The 17,321-nt window shown below is 38.0% G+C and overlaps 1 protein-coding gene across 4 annotated transcripts; it reads right to left on the reverse strand.

Annotated features, from left to right (window-relative positions):
* Positions 1-6,696: 6,696 nt before the first annotated feature.
* Gpr85 (G protein-coupled receptor 85) lies at positions 6,697-11,394 on the reverse strand. 4 transcript variants are annotated; one of them, XM_069996596.1, is made up of 5 exons: positions 11,104-11,394; positions 10,893-11,007; positions 10,010-10,662; positions 9,737-9,849; positions 6,697-8,670 (listed from the first exon to the last, which is right to left on the reverse strand). In XM_069996596.1, the coding sequence occupies exon 5, from the start codon at positions 8,498-8,500 to the stop codon at positions 7,388-7,390; it is 1,113 nt and encodes a 370-aa protein (XP_069852697.1). In that variant the 5' UTR covers positions 8,501-8,670; positions 9,737-9,849; positions 10,010-10,662; positions 10,893-11,007; positions 11,104-11,394; the 3' UTR covers positions 6,697-7,387. The 4 variants fall into 4 exon arrangements, with proteins under 4 accessions (XP_069852697.1, XP_069852698.1, XP_069852695.1 ...); XM_069996597.1 differs by lacking the exon at positions 10,893-11,007; XM_069996594.1 differs by having other exon boundaries at positions 10,893-11,394.
* Positions 11,395-17,321: the final 5,927 nt, after the last annotated feature.

A 17,321-nucleotide genomic window follows, 5' to 3' on the forward strand; every position in this document is an offset into this window, starting at 1 on the left:
ATATCAGATGGATTCTCCTCTCTCAGCAGTGACATGCTTCTACATGAAAGTGGGAAGGGGTATTAGTAACCTACTACTATCCTTTGCTCCCTTCACATTCACAGTGGGAAAGGAGGGCAGTCAGTAAGGTTCCAGCTGAATCTGAAGGCTTGTAGCTCTGGCTCCACTCTCTCCCTTTTGTTACCTGTAGTCTAACCTGCTTTGGTTATTTTGTTAAAAGTAAAGCAGCAGCATTAGCAATAATAATAATAATAATAGCCATCATTTATGAATGTCTGCTCTGGGCTGGATACTCACTTGTAGAAGTTAATTCTGTGTCTCCACTTTCAAATTTGTAAATTATAGATAATAATCACATGTTGTTGTGATAATCAAATGAGTTAAGTACATGAAAAGCATTTAGAATAGTGCTTAGCACACAGTAGGAACTTAAATAGTTATTATTTATTGTTTCATGGAATGGTCAAAGTAAATCTTTAGAAGCAGTAGTTGCTATCCCTTACTCTTCAATGGATAGGGAAGCATATTGAGAATCCAAGAGTAAGACCCACAGTGTTAGTAAAGGACAGCTTAAGGATTTAAACCTTCTGATCCTGTGCTTCAGAACCATACAACACTATGGTTTCCCCCTTCTAGCACTAAGACACACCACATAAACTTCTCTGATTAGTGGATTCCCCGGTGGGACAGATCCAGAGCTTTCTAATGTCTTTTCCTTTAACTCCTGTGGTTTACTCCCTCTATCTGAAATGGCTTTCTTAACGTTGTCATGCAGACAGAATAAAAATTACCCTTCAAGCCTTAGCTCAATTGCCACCTTTTCTATCTCACCTTCTTTCTCCCAGCTTCACAGAGTTAATTGCTTATCTGTGTTCCTTTAACACTTGTCTAACATATCTCCTCCAGCACTTATCACATTGTCTCATAATGTGTTTATGTCTCTACTGTTGGATGATGAGCTTTATTGCTGTAAGATGGAATGCTTATTTAAGATGCCAGACTCTATGGGCCTCACAAGCATGTACTCACTAAATCTTCTGAATAAACCCAGAACACAACTACTATTGTAATTTCCTTTTATTGATGAGGTATAGAAAGGCCAAGTCGTTTGAACAAGAATTTACATGCTATAGGTGTACAAAAAGTGATTCGGGAAATGAAGTAAGTCTCTAAATGGACCTGATTAATAAAAATGATTAAAAGCTCCTTTTCATTGGTTAAAAGTAAACTTTAAATTCAACATGTTCTCTGATAGAGGACACAAGAGCAAATACTTCTTTCATTTATTCAATCAGATTTTTTTCTTCATTGAATTGATTTTAAAAAAAGCAAGTAGTTAACTTGATTACTGATTCAACCTTAAAAATTATTAATATAATGATTAGCCAGGTAGGGTAGCTCATGCTAATAATCCCAGCTATTTGTGAGGCAGAGATTGCCATTCAAGTCCAGCCTTGATAAAGGTTAGGGAGATCCTATCTCAGAGAACAAGTTGAGTTGTGTTGTATATATGTAATCCCATCTACTTTGGAGACTCAGGTAAAGAGGTCAGTTTGAGTTCAGTCAGACAAGAAATATGAGACCCTGAAAAATAACTAAAGCAAAAAGGTGGGTGATAGGAGAGTTACTCAAGTGATAGAAATCACTGAGTTTAAAACTTCAGTAATGACAAAAGAAAAAATTAATAATTGCTTTCCCCATTGTATAATAAATGACTTGCCTCTCATTTCATGATCTTGAATAGTCACATAAAGTAAGGGTTACAGTTGATCACTGTCTATTCAAAACTTCATAAACCAGGCCATGCAGTATAGTATCAGTCTTAATATCCGTGTCAAGAATCTATCATTTTCCAAATGCAGAAAAACAAAGAAACTGCTCGCAACCACTAAGCTGAACTTTGAGGGTGATACCTCAGAATCTTTTCTGAGGATGATGTGGACCTGTGTCATCAAGAGCAGTTAGGGGCTCTCTGTGAATGACCGGTGCAAATAACTCCAAACCCCAAGCCACCTATGGGTTCTTGGAGGCCTATTTCTAGAGCCATTCAGAGGGAAACACATTCTCCTGGCTTTCCTCTTGAGGCCTTTCTGACTCTGGTACTTTTATTAACTGTCTGATACAGTGAGAGGAAAACTGACTTTAAAAGCCTTTTAACCCAAAGGGTTTGAGCAGCTAATGGACTACATCCTTTTGGCAAAAGAAGACAGACAATGTAAAAGCTTCTTCTCTATTTTAAAAACCAGATCTTATTTGTGCAATTTTAAAAATAAAGTTAAAGCCTTTTAATTTTATTATATTTTAAGAACCTATTACATTGCAGCACAAGGCAAAAAGAATTATTACTTCCTTTCCCCTAAAATATATCCTCTGCATCGCTCCAGCTTCTGTTATACTTTTTACTTTCTTGACTATCTTGACAGGTGGCAAAAAAAAAAAGTCATTTATAAAATGGTATCTTCATTTCACCCACTATACAGTTATAAATTAATGCCTCAAAATTGAGCAATCCTATTATTTTAATGGGGTTTAAATAAAGTTTCCCAGAGAATGGATAAATCACAGAACACCGACATGCTCACAGTTGAAAATAAGAACAAAACTTTCAGAAGCAACAATTATCTTAGTAGACTCCAGAATCTCCCTCTACATTATTTGTAAGAGAATATCAATAAACATGAAAAGAAGTGTAATTTTGCATAGAAAAACACAAGATTTTGAGATTATCAATAACCCCCAAATCTGGTGACCATCTGTATTGATTAATATCATTAAACCAATATTGGAAATATGACCATTTATCTTTAGCTCCCTTATTTTCTTCTCCATATAGAATCATTGTAGGATGGGGTTTCTTGTATATTAATAACTTACAGTTACACATGGAATACAATGAAATAAATTTATTTAATGATGACTCCACAAAAAAGAAGAGTTGTGGTTCTGTTTGCAACTTTCCTACAGTAATCCCAGTTGAAACAAAACACATTATTATTTGGCTTAGCTGAAAGGTGTATGTGTATAGAACTGTAAATATGTTTTGTTGTGTTTGCATTAGAAATAAATTTTGGAGGCCAAACCAATATTTTTAGCTGCTGGAGATTCAAGAGTTTTGCTTTAATCCCAAGAAGGAGTGATAACAATGTTCAAGGGGTAGAATGTTTTACAATTAAAAAAATAAAACAAAAAACAAGAAAACAAAATTGGTCTGGCACCGGTAACTAATGCCTATAATTTTAACTACTCAGGAGGCTGAGATCTGGAGATCATGCTTCAAAGCCAACCCAGGCAGGAAAGTCCCTGTGAGACTCTTATCTCCAATAAATTACTTTAAAAAGCCAGAAGTGGCGCTGTGGTTCAAATGTAGAGCGCTAGCCTTGAGCACAAAGAGGCTCAGAGATAGCACCTAGGCCCTGAGTTTAAGCCCCAGGATGGGCAAAATCAAAACAAAACAAAATGCACCTTGTTTCAATATTATTCCCACTTTTGTTTAGCACCAGAACAGACCCCTGGAGAGTCATGACTATGCCAAATAAAAATAAGTTGCTTGTTTTACTGGCATGCATTCTCTTGCTAATCTGAAAGAGAATAAGCATAGTAGAGAAGACTCACCTCTGTGTCTCTTGAAGGAATTGAAACATGTCTCTTGTGGAATTGAACAACCAGGGAACAGAGGACCTTTGGCATTTAGACTTCATTGTGATTTTGTACATAGAATTAATGACATGAGAAGTGGTTCTAGAGCACAGCATAATGATTCATCTAAGTATGATGGAAGGGTCTCCCCTGATACTTTAGTAGAAGGGTGGATTCTGCTCTGAGTTGACTTAGTAGATATGTAAAAGATCACAAGGAACACTAGACAAAAAAAATAGGAGATAATGCACTGGAGGGAAAAATGGAAGACAGTCAATGTATGACTATAAGACATATTAATCCATATCAGGAATATTTACTCTCTTAGCATTCATAGTTTATTATGATCATAATGAGTTGTCTCTGATTAGACTAAGAAATTTAATTTATAGACTGTTTTGCCATGTTTTCTACTGTGCCAATACCTAGCACATAGTTATTGAACAAATGAATAAATGAGCAATCAATTGAGGTAGCATTCATGGTGGTCATACCCATGGGTTAACAATGTTAAATCAATTGCAGCATATAAGAAATATTGGTGTTGAAATCCAATTAACAAACATCTGAAGAAAAATAGTTTTTTCATGTCATCATTATGATTCATATTGGGAGACTGAACAAATTACGCACCAACTTTTTCCTTAGTTAACATTGGCATGGGACTTCACAGTCATAGATTGAATGTCTAGTTCTAGCCAGACATCTCACAAATGAATCCATCACGCACAGGAGCCAGATGAAAGAGTACAGGCACATGTGTGCAATCACATCTCCACTATGATGGAAAACAATTCAAAGACTGTTCTCCTCTGATGTGTAATTAGTCCAAGAGGGACCCATTATTATTGATAATCAGTCTCTCTCACAGGGAAGCTGGATTCTCCAGTGAGAATGTATTTTTATAGGTTGAAGACTGTAACATTTTTCAAGTTAAGTTAGTAAGCAACTGTTTTAAAATATTGAACCTTGGAGCGGTTGCCAAAATAGGTCATTGTGCATTGGCCATAACGATTCTGAAGCAGATTTTTATTTTGCATGATTAATACTACTACTCATTGACTTAAGAACACTATTGATCAATCGGGGATGAGTCTCATCCATTACTTCCTGCTTGAGATATTAATGATGTCAAGAATGTGTTTAATTGACAGTCACTATAGTGTAGGTGTACTCACTGATCACTAGGCCTGGTCATTTGTCCAGTCTGTTTGGATCTGTTATTCTAGATAGCTAAGTGGAGTCAGGCAGCCTCACTCTGTTCTACTTCATTCTTCCTTCCTCAGCCCTCTGCTTTTCATTTATATCTCAACATTCTTGCCTATGTAATGGGGGTGAGTGTTGGTAAGGCCTGTTATATCTAGCCCGAAGACTGTGACTGGATTTTTTTTTTTTTTACTGATTGCTGGTTATATCTGAACCTCTATGTAAAGTTTTTCATAAGGATCATCATGGCAATTATATCTTTCCTATAATTTTTTTGCACTAGAAACATGTTATCAGGACATCATGAGATGTCCTTTTTTGTCAGGTAATAATTTTAGTAGCAACAGGAGTCTTTATAATAGCTACATCTAATACAATAACATGCATTAAACTTTGTTTTACATTGAATTGAATATTATACGTTAAACTTTGTCTCAGATTTGGTCAACTTTGGTTTGAAAAACGACGCTGGAATACTCACTAAATCATGGCTTGAGCTGTCCTAACATGAGCAAAACTGAGCAGTTGCATATACCAATGAAACCTTTCAGTTATTTTTTCTTTCATATTCATATTGATATTTTGTGTAGCTCTACTATAGCAATAAGAAATTCTGTTTCACCAGATTCTTAATATTACTTTTTCAAATATAACCTCCACAAATAAAACAACAAAAATAATAACAACTTCCTCTGGCTGGGTTAAAATGTTATTGCAAACCATTATTACAAGTTCTGTTTAGAATCCCAAATTTCAATTATGCACCAAATTCAAGTGTCATGATCATATTAAAAATTTCCACCTAATTATTAGGCATGTGTACATTTGTAAATACAACTGAAATGTAAGCATAATAAAGAGATGAGATAAAAAGTTACCAAATAATGGCTTTTATAGATAATATTTTATAGGATTGAGAATGTAGCTCAGTGACAGAACACTTGCCCAGTATGTAATAGGCCCTGAGTTTGATCCCAGTACCACAAAAACAAAACAAAACAACATAGACAATATTTTGTGAAGTTAAGACTATTGTCCATATAGTTCCAGAATATAGCAGTTATAAAAATAAAAATAAAACATAAGGTCATAATAAAACTAGTCTTGCTACTATGTGTTTACCTCCCAGATTAAAAAAATTGTTTATATATATATATATATATATGTATGCCAAAAATGTAAAATTTATTCCAAGTAAATTAACAGGCTACACGGATAAATTTTGGCAAATGCAACTTTATATTGAAGTTCACACATCTGTATCTTAAAGAATGAGACTCACAGAATCTAATGTATTTCTAAAAATACCAGAAATCATATTATAAGCTTTCACAAGTTAAAACTGAAATAATTTAAACGACCGATACACTGAATGTGCAGAAAGTATAAACAAGACTGTGCCTTCTATAGAATAAATGCTCCACAGATTGTGCAGGGTGGCATACTAAGGCTGTGGTCTCCCCTTGACAGCTGACTTAAAATATAAACATACATCAACTGCCTGCTTCTTAGAACACACTCAGATGGGTAGCACACCTCAGAAGAAAATCTCATTATTCCAGTGATGTGCACCTTAATTTTCAAATCATGTGAGGACAAAGGAAAAAAGTATTAAATGATCTTCCATGCACTTCCAGATGAATGACCATGACCAGTTACTGATTGACTATCCCTTGACTATTAGCTTCAATGCTAAATAAGATGAAGCATACTAGATCACCCTTTAAGGCAACATGTGTTTATTTTCATTATTAGAACTGCTCATTTGTGACCAGTTGGTACCATTAATGTTGCCCTCTAAACTAATATCTAGCATTTGGAAAATATAAATGAACTGGAAAACTTTTATACTAAAATCAACAAAACCACGTAATACAGTTCAATGCTAGCAATTTCACTAGTAGGTAAGGAAAATGGTAGTTAGAAATAGCAATGTATTCATACAAAAAAAGTAAACTCTAATTGGAACCAATATACTGCTTTGGAATGCTCCCCCCCCCCAACTTACAAGGCGTTTTTAAAATGTGATATTCCAATAATTCATGGCACGTCTTTAGTGAATTACAGTACTTTAAGTCCCCAAATAGTTTAGTCTTTGAAAAACAAAAATAGTATGAAATGTTTTAAAGTCTTTAAACTTCTAAAATTAGTTTTTATCAACACATTTACCTCATGTCAACTTAATTTATTAAGATGTCCAATGCTAATTGTTTTTTATTTTTTTCATATGTAATGATATACACAGCATTTAGCACTGATACTTAGCACCTGCTACTTTCATTATCTAGTTTTCAACCACAGAAAGAAACTTAGGGCAGTGGTTCAGTCCTTTCTTAATTACAAACCTTCACCAGCAGTCAGCAGGATCACTCTGAGATTTAAAACTGGATTATAGGTGAACTATTGCAAAGACTGCAGAATGTTGCCCAAATCCTTATAACTGCTGATCCCCTTCTTGAATTCTTCTCAAGATATGGCTACAGGCCACAATTGCTTAGCAGAGAAGGTTAGTGTTTCACAAGGCTAAAGATTTACAGATGCTCTCTCATATAACACAGTAAGGTTCCCTTGGTAACCTGGATTTTCTGCAGTACAGAAGGGTTGTACTGAAACAGCGCCTCAGCTCCCTGTTGGAGAAAATGCAGACAAAAGGATTGATTCCTGCTTGGGCAAAACTCATCCAGACAGCGGCCGTTAGAAATCCTCCTGGTACTACAGGGCCTCTTGCAAAAACTCTCCAATAACAGGCCACCAGGTAGGGGCCCCACAAGGTTAGGAAGAGAAAAGTCATTATATAGAACATTCTGCTGATTCTTTTCTCCATTTTGAACTCGTCTAAGACCAATAGCCTTCTTCTGCCTGTGGTGTTTGCATTTTGCCGGATGCCCAGCAAGGTGGGTGGTGTGGGACCCCTTCCAAATCCTGCTAGCCAATTGGCAGCTGCCTGGCCACTAGCTCCAGGGCCATGAAAAGTCCAGTTCTGGCTGACTGCTGCTACAAACTGGACTGGCTTCATTTTCCTTCGATCGTGGACAAAAAATATCAGCTTGAGGTAGACAAGCTGTGTGGCTAGGAGGATGAGAGCAAGAAGCAGCATAAATCCTAAGGAATCATTAGCCCTGAAGGAGCGATGTTGGAAGGTGCACTGATCTTCCTCCCTAATGAATGAATAAGTGCCCACATCTAAAACTGGGGGGAACGCCATGGCCACAGACAGAGTCCACACCATGCAGATCACAGCCAGACACGTCCAAAAGGTCAGCCTCTTTGTATAGAAGCGGTGATGGGCGATAGCTAGGTATCTGGTGACACTGATGCAGAAGAGCATGAATGCAGTGTGGAAACAGGACAAAACCCCCAGAAAGGCAATCACTTTGCAAGTCAGAGTCCCATAAGTCCAGGTAGAACCATTTTTGACAGAGTTGAATACAAATGGAAAACAAATTGCAGATCTCAGGATATCTGAACAACAAAGATCCAGCAGGAAGTAGTAAGGTGCTCTATGCAAGGTCTTATCTTTCACTAGCAAAATGGAGATCAGAAGGTTGCCCACCACGCTGACTCCTATTATGAAACCCAAGGAAGTCAGTTTCAGAAAGGCTGTTAGAGGCGATAGATTTTGCAAAATGTTGTCAGCTGCATGGCTATAGTTCGCCATAGATGGATGGAGGATAAGGATACTGCCTCAGTCAAGTCTCATGATCTAGATATAGGAACAAGGAAAAGATAGATCCATACATTTTACTGAAAGTGTAATCCACAAAGAGAACTGATTCGATCTGCAGTCATGCTTCCTTTTTTCTTCCATTTGATTTGCCATCAGAATATCTGAGGGGGGGAAAAAACGAGCTATCAGTTCTTAAGTTAACAAGCAATGATGTCAGTGCTAACATAAAGCTGTTCATTTATGGGGAAGCCAATAAAGTTTTAATTTTGAATACTATCATTTGCTTCGGTATGTCACTTGGCTGAAGATTTTTCAAAAGAATTGGCTTGGTTAGTTGTCTAAGTTAGGTACATTTTAAAAACATTCCCTCTTCCAGAGAACCTATACTTGACTGGGTATAAATAAAATGTTCCACAGTTGAAAGAATCTGAAAGACTGCTGATAGGAGACAAGAGGCCACCTATATTTGTGTGAGGTTAGTATTGACAGTATTTACAGGCAGCTTCTCTGCTGGTATGGATCCAAAAGACTCTGAAAAATATCTGTCTTTCAACTCAAGTGCCACCGTTCATTCTGCAGAAGAATGTTTGTTGATTCATCTTAAAGCATAATTTCAACATTAGATTTCAAAATCGACAGGGACTTCTCCCAAGATTAGATGTGCATTAATCTTTTGTCTTTCCTCTCCTCTCCTACCCCACCCCACCCCCACCCCCATTTTTTTTTTTTTTGGCAAATCTTGTCTCTTTTAAACCCACATGATTATTATTATGGTTAATGCAAATATTGGCTGGGGAAACACACCCAGAGGAATAATGCACTTCTATTTGTAAACCTTGGCTGCCTAGATTCCAATGAATATAACATGCGCCCGTATTTCTTAGGCAATTAAGCCTGTCTCATTTACACGGATCATCCTTCGTTGCAAATCACCAGTGGCTTTATTTTAAAACGAAATGCACATTGTCTCCTAGGTGCCTGGGAGCCCCACCAGGGAAATCAGCTTCTCCTGTTATTCCTTGGCTACTTCTCACTTGCCCAAAATATGCTGATCCAAGCCCGAGGAAAACGGCGTTCGATGATTTTAATTTCCCCCACCGGTAACATCCCCGGGTAAATACCGGCCGCATCATGCAACATTACGAAACCTGAAATCCACCACCCCTGGATTTATAATGGGGGGGCAGGGGCGGGCGGGGGAGGGGGAAGGAGACGGGCATTACATACGCGAAGATGGGGAGAGAGATCGCTTCGGTGCTGCAAGCGAAGGGTTCCCGGGGATTCGCAAGCTGCCGAGATGCCTCCGTCTCGCAATGCTTTCCAGAAACGGAGCTCTCAGCCTTACAGAAGATGCATTGTCTGAATGTACTTCCATTATGCAGTTTATTGTCAAAAAAAAAAAATCCACCCTCCGGGAGGGCTCTTCCCAAGGAACCTGCAGTTTCGTCCACACCGTGCACCCCCCCTCCCCCAGACTTCACCCAGAGTATATCCTCCTACCTGTTGGCGTTGGCTATCCCGACAGACTGGAGCTGCTTCTTTCTATAAATTGCTGATTTTTTTCCCCCTCGGTGCCTTGTCTGAGCATCCAGGCAGGGCTCGGCGGCGCCTGCGCGCTGGAACCTCCTTGAGCTCCAGCCGCGTCCTCTCCTGTCGCAGCGGCACCGTCTCCCCCAGTAACGCAGGGGCCGCGGCGGCGGCGGCGGCGGCGGCGGTGGCGCGCGGTGGCGAGGGCGGCGGCAGGGGTGGCTGCCTCCAGCCTCCCCGGAGCCACGGCAGCGGCCCCTTCGTGTCCCCAGGAGCTGGCTGGGTCTGTGGATCGCTCGGTGGCAGTTGCCCGAGCAGGATTGGGCTTGGATCCCCTGGGGGCTGGCTCTGAACTTTTCCCTCTTCGCCAGGGAATGGGGGGGGAAGGCAAAGGCCGGTGTGGGACCTCAGACGTGGGGCCTCAGGCCCAGCCCTCTTCGCCTAAAGGCCGTGCGCGAAGCCACGGTGCCCGGGACACCCGCCTCCTCCCCAGTTTCCCGGAACCCTCGCCTTCCCAGAACATGGTCTTCCTTTCTCTTTTGAGGTGGTCCAAAGCATGGGAAGCTTCTTTTAGAATTCTTCTCACTTGATTTTTCTCCCTGCTGACCTTTGGGCTTGCAAGTTAGCTGGGAGGGGGAAAAAAGAAAGAAAAAAAAATATTAAAGTACAGCTTAAAAAAAAAAAATCTTGTCAATGGGGGGGGAGGGGAGAAGGGGGGAGGGGAGCGAGTGAGGGCAGCCCTGTCTTTTGTTAGTCGTCATCTAGTCTCCTAAAGCACGCCGACCTGCCTTTCCGCGGGGAGAAGGGAAGTTCAGAGGAAAAAAAGAAAAAAAAGAATCCACGGCATTCATTGTACCTGAGCGCATGTGACTAAAGCATCAGGCGCACGACGATTTTCGAAGGTGATTTCTGGCATTCCACCTCACCGAGCAACAGCCTTTCTTGGCCCCTCTTCCAAGTTCGACTGACCACTGGCCAAGAGGAAGCAGTTGGGTGTCTGTGCTCCCCTCCTCCTTTGTTACGACCGAGGGAAAACACCAGGAACATAACGAATACATACAACTTACACCAGTCCAGAAGGTCCGAGGACATCACACACGCCACAGAGCCTGACACCTGCGTGGCTTAGGGATGCCTCTGGGAGCAGGCATGGTCTTAGTGTGCCTTTTCCGACGAGTTTTGTTGGTGAGGGTGGTACAAGGTTTTAAAAAACTAAATTCCCCACCCCACCCCCCGCAGCGAGCAGAGGTGCCTTCATTAATTCCCAATTTTTTAAGGCTCTGCTTCTCTCTCTGAAAGCTTATTGCTTTATAATAATTTGTTAATGAAACAGAAAAAAATAATGAAAATATCCACAGTAATAATTTGATCTCGAGGCAGCAGTAAAATACCTCATTGCTGGGTGGTGAGATTGTGACATTCGGGGGAATTCAAGCCAATCAGCACACAGATAATACAGGTTCATTTACATATTGTATTTCTATTGGACACTCCGAGGTAATGCTTTCTCGGTTTAAAGCTTAAAAAACGAATACTTCACTCATATGATGTCACAGTTGTTACACAAAGACCAATGTTAGTAATACTTGAGATGATGTTAAATTTCCCTGATTTGATTTCAGATTTCCTTAGCCCATTAAGAAAATGCATAATGATATATTTTTAAGAGGATATTCAAAAGGCACTTAACTTTGGCATTCCCTTAACCTAGGAAAATCAATCTTGTAGCAATATTGGAAGTCACTGAGGATATTTCCACTCAAGTAAAACATTTCCCATGTTTTGTAAAAACAAATTCGCAAGAACTCAAGATTGTATCATGGTTTATAATTCTAACAGAAATGTCATATTGGTTTTTTTTTATAAGATTACAACTCATTTTAATTTCTTCCCCTCCTTTCCCCTTCCCACTCTCCCTTCCTTCCTTCCTTCCTTTCTTCCTTCCTTCCTTCCTTCCTTCCTTCCTTCCTTCCTTCCTTCCTTCCTTCCTTCCTTCCTTCCTTCCTTTCCTCTCTCCCTCCCTTCCTCCTTCCCTCCCTTCCTCCTTCCCTCCCTCCCTCCCTTCCTTCCTCCCTCCCTTCCTTCCTTCCTTCCTTCCTTCCTTCCTTCCTTCCTTCCTTCCTTCCTTCCTTCCTTCCTTCCTTCCTCTCTCTTTGCTGGTTCTCAATTAGAGTCTCAATGCCTTTTGTAAGGAATGATTGTAACTGTTACAGGTAGAAAATCTATAGAATAAGTGACTTAAATTAGTTTGCCGAAGACTTATAACTTGCCAGATGTTAAGTTGTATGAATTAGGAAAGACTATTTAAAAGTAAATTAAAAGAATGGCTGCAATGCTAGGCCATAAGGCAATAATTTATTCTTATGGAAGTTATAAGGTGTAAGATACTACCTCTTTAAAAATAAGAGACAGGGTACATGTACATGAAATATTCTTTCATTTTCGTATCTTAGGATACAGTAGAGATTTTTTTTTCCTTTGCGACTGAACATAGTCACACCCACTAGTTCTTCAGTTTTTCCAGCTGTTAGATGAGAATGTCATTTTCTTACCTCACAAGGGGGTTCAAAAATTAATGAGCTATTTTCCACTTCGTTCATTAACTCTACTGGAGAAAATATTGAATCTTCCATCACCAAGAATTTTTAGAAATCTGTTTAATAGCTGGAAAAAGTTTCATATCACCTAAAAGCTCTCAAAATCTAAAGCTGTTGCTATGCATAAATGCACACCTTGTAGGATTATTTCGTTATAGCTAACTTCCTTTATGATTCCTTAAGATATTATCAAACCCAGAGAACAATCAGTTTCAGGTTGAAAGTAAAGGGAAAAAGCAAACACAACAAATTACTTTATAACATCCCCCTTGGCTATGAAGGATTTTAAAGGCTTTCCAAGTTTTAACATATTACATAACTATGTTGATCAATGTATGAAGAAGAATGAAATGATTTGAATTGTATCCAAATTATCTAGTTGGATTTTTATATGTATATATACATACATATACATACATATATAATTTTATTTTAAAAAGCAACTACTTTCTTTTCAAAGTTAATCTGTTCTTAATCTGTACATATGTTTGCCAGTGGTGTTTAGCCATGTGATGGACACTAGTTTTGTTCTATGCATTATTTATGAGGAAAAGTGTCATAGGAAACAAACTATCTTTGATGAACTCAGAATGATAGGCTGGAATAGAGCCCTAAGAAAAGATTATTAATCTTTCATTTACAATGTTATTGCTTCTGTTTACAGCTTCTCATTAAAGCTTTAAAAACATGTCTTTCTAGGGTTGTCAACTCTTACAAACATGTAAAACTAATATATGAGGAAGGAAATTAGAATCATAATTCAAGTGGTAGAGCACTTATCTAGCTACTGCAAGGGTCTGGGTTCAATTTCCAGAAATCCTCCTTCCACCACCCAGCTCCTAAATAAAATACAGGAAAGAAACTTTGTTTGAGTTTTCTGGAAACTATGTTGATAAGAAATACTCCCCTTTGGTACTTTTGAATAGAAAAAAAATTCTAACTGATTAAAAATAAAAAAAAATTACTAGGTTGTAATAAGTGACCAATAGGAAGATAGTTACATACTTATGTTCTGATGATTATATATTTACATTCTGGTAGTGTTTTCCCATTTTAGTCATTATTAAAAAAAGATGTCACAAAAACATCTAAGTAACAAAAAGTTTTTAGAAATGGTCTTTATTTACTTCTAGAACAGAATGGTGAAAAAAGACTCTAGAACTAAAGAACACTAGCAGATTTTAAAATGTGCCTTGGAGTTAGGAATAACCATAATTGTTCACATCCCAAACAGTGAGATTTCTTCAGAATTTTAATTAGTTTTAAAAAGATTGAGAACCTGGCATGTTCCTTTCCAAAATGCTAAAAGGTTCATTTTCAGAATTTTATCTGTACTCTGCCACAAAATAGTTTCCAAAGTGTTAATATAATTCATTTTTAATTTTAAAGCCAGCATCTCTAAGACCTTCTTTCTCAATTTAAGATCCAAGCATTTCAAAACTCAGCAATTTGCTTTCTGTGACCTTTTCTCTGAAAACGTTAAGAGTTGTTCCCTCATTTAATTAATTTGACAAAGTTTTGTTGCACTCATATTCTCTATGAAATACTCTGTTGGATCTTGCAAAATGCAAAATCAAGAGGTGGGACCAGTTTATAGTCAATAGATTGCATCAGTACAGAAAACACTGGTAGATATGAAGAGGAAAGAAAGAGCAGAAAAAAATGATGGATCTGGTGGATTTAAGAAGTCATATTTCTTATGGAGTGATTACAAAAGGGAGACAAAGGGAGATATAAGAGTCAGAATTGATTCTCAGTTTAGATAACTAAGGGCAGAAGATACCAACCAGAGTGGATAAAGTTAAACAAATGGAGTTTGCTTGTTAAACAAATTAATGAGGTTACTTTTTAGAACTACTGAATGTGAAATGGTGCAATATCCAAATGTAGGTGTCTTATATGTGATTGATAGTGAAAACATCAAATTTAGGACGAATCTTAATTATAATATAAACAGCAGAGGTTTGATAATTATACTTGAGACACTATCAAGGGAAGAGCAGAACAAGTAGATACCATTCAAATGGCATGGGCAGACCAGTCATTAATGAAAAAGAGAAGAGTGTGGTGAGCAGAAGCTAAACGAGGCAAGGTATGTGAGTGAGTGTGTCTCTCTGATCTAGGCTTTATTGGTTTCTCATGATGTTTTACAAATAAAATGATAGTTAGTTAAATAAAGATAGCATGTTTATTTTCCTCCAGCGTGTCTTTAAAATTCGTGTTTTGCATATTATTTGAGTGACACTGTGAATGAGCCCCGCAAATGTGAGTTTTCCTTTTTTGGCCTGGTAAAGCTTTAGAGACTAGAAGAAAAGGCCTTTGGTAGATAAAGTATTCTAAAATTGCCCTAATTCAATGTTGTCTCCCCTTTTAGATGCAGAAAATCCCAGTCTGAAAAATCAAAATGATCCATACATGAGTGTGGTTAAAGAGAGAGAGAAGCAGAGAGAGGGAGGAGGGAGAGAGGAAGAGAGGAGAGGCCAAGAAGTGTTGGGAGGGAAGATGGAGAGGAAAAGTCCATATTAGTAACACGATCAAGGAATGAACTTAATTTAATATTCAGGTTAATTGGGAGTCATACATATCTTACATGAACTGCAAATTTTGGGGAATAAAATGTGATTATTAAAAAAAACTACAAATATAAAGTTACCTCCATCTAAATTAAGGCCACTATTATGAGCACCAGTTATATGATAATATGAACAGATGATGGTTAAACTCTTTTGGTGTTTAGAATTTTTTTTTTTCATCTTCTGGTCCTGGGGCTTGAACTCTGGGCCTGGGTGTTATCCCTGAGCTTTTTTTTGCTCAAGGCTAGTGCTCTACTACTTGAGCCACAGCACAACTTCTGGCCTTTTCTGAGTAGTTTATTGTAGATAAAAGTCTCACAAAGTTTCCTGCTTGGGCTGGCTTCGACCCATGATCCTCAAATCTCAGTCTCCTATGTAGCTAGGTTTACAGATGTAAGCCACCAATGCCCAGCTGGTCTTCAGAGTTTTGACAAATTGATATAATTAAAACATCTGTGAAAGTAAGGGATATTATTCTGGGCTATAAGTAAAGAAATTCTCATATTGATTTTCCAGGTCTGCACTCTGGTTTTTCTGATTAGCTCTTTTACTTTTATTTGTCATAATTAAAAATATATACTTTTCTCTTTACAGATATGTTTATAAAACAAAACCAAAGATAAAACCAAAAGTTATGAATATCAGTCATAAATAAGGTTACTTCTTAGTTAACATTTGGCTAAATGCAAATGTGCTCCTACCTGACTAATTTTACACAAAAAAGACTTGATAATAATGATAACTAACTACCTAATTAAGGCTTTAATAAGTCCTGGGGACAGTACTTTCACTCATTCAGCAAATGTTCTAGTCTCCAATGAGTTGTGTTATTTTGTTAGTGTTCTTTACTGGTGGCCAAAGGAAACCTAACATATAAAGACAGATTGCTCTTGCATGAGTGATTATGACCTGGACTACATGAAAAGTGCTATATTTGGTGTGGTGTGGAGAGTGGAAAAGGAAAAAGATAATGACACGGGTTTCCACTGGCTTCTATCTTTTTCTTAATTGAATAAGATTGGAGCAATTATTTGTGTTAAAGGCAGGAATATTCCTTGGTGAAGTTTGGTGAGGTTTTTGTTTGTTTGTTTGTTTGTTTTAGCATTATCACATTAGTATTTAAATTTCTTATTTTTCTTAGTACTCAATAATTTCAAACCTACTTCCTCAAACCTTTGTCTAGTAACAATATTGCTCATGCTGATTAAGAGTCAATAGCAGTTATTTCATACTTGAACTCCTGAGCTATGACAAAGTATTTGTGCTTTTCCCCCCTCCCCATCTCTGCCCTGTCCCCACTCCTGCCCCCCACCAAAGTTGTAAAGTTCGTTTTTCGACATAACGTCTTGTACATCTCATTGTTGCAAAGGTATGATCACTAAATTTTTTAAATTTAATTTTATTGTCAAGGCGATGTACCGAGGGGTTACAGTTACATATGTAAGGTAATAAATACATTTCTTGTCAGACTTGTTACCCCCTTGATTTTGGTACCCTGTGTCTTGTACATATGTTTCTCTAATTCGGGGAAGGGAAAGGGAATACAAAATGGTGAGGCAAAGGACAAAAGGTGAACCAGTGCAACAGCAATACTCACAAGACACTGTGTTGGAAATGAACTTTACAGCTTGGGGGCGGGGCAGCATATTACCAGGAGAGGGAACTTGGGAGGGTGGGGGGAGAGAAGGGTGATCACTAATTTTTTTTTTTTTGGTTGCAGGACTTGAACTCAGCGCCTCGACACTGTCCTTGAGCCTTTGTGCTCAAGACTAGCATTCTACCACTTGAGCCACATCGCCATTTCTGGGTTTTGTGTGATTAATTGGAGAGAAGATTCTCACAGGGACTTTTCTGTCCAGGCTGGCTTTGAACTGCTATCCTCAGATCTCAGCCTCCTGATGAGCTAGGATTACAGGTATGAGACATCTGTGCCAGGCTTCATAAAAACAATTAAGTTTTAAATAATGACTAATGCTAAAGTTGCTTTAACATTGCTTCTGCATCATATGAACATAAACGTAATTTATGTAAATAAACTTAATTTATTAATATTGTTATTAATATTCTGATTCTTATAAACTTATTTATTAACATTCTTATAAGAAGAATTTGGTT

The sequence above is a fragment of the Dipodomys merriami genome, unplaced genomic scaffold, assembly GCF_024711535.1.
Source record: "Dipodomys merriami isolate MVZ:Mamm:240054 unplaced genomic scaffold, mDipMer1.0.p SCAF_5, whole genome shotgun sequence".
NCBI lineage: Eukaryota > Metazoa > Chordata > Mammalia > Rodentia > Heteromyidae > Dipodomys > Dipodomys merriami.

Bases quoted from the DNA above. Each gene is read 5' to 3' on its own strand.
- Gpr85 (XM_069996597.1), bottom strand. From the start codon at position 8,500: ATGGCGAACTATAGCCATGCAGCTGACAACATTTTGCAAAATCTATCG.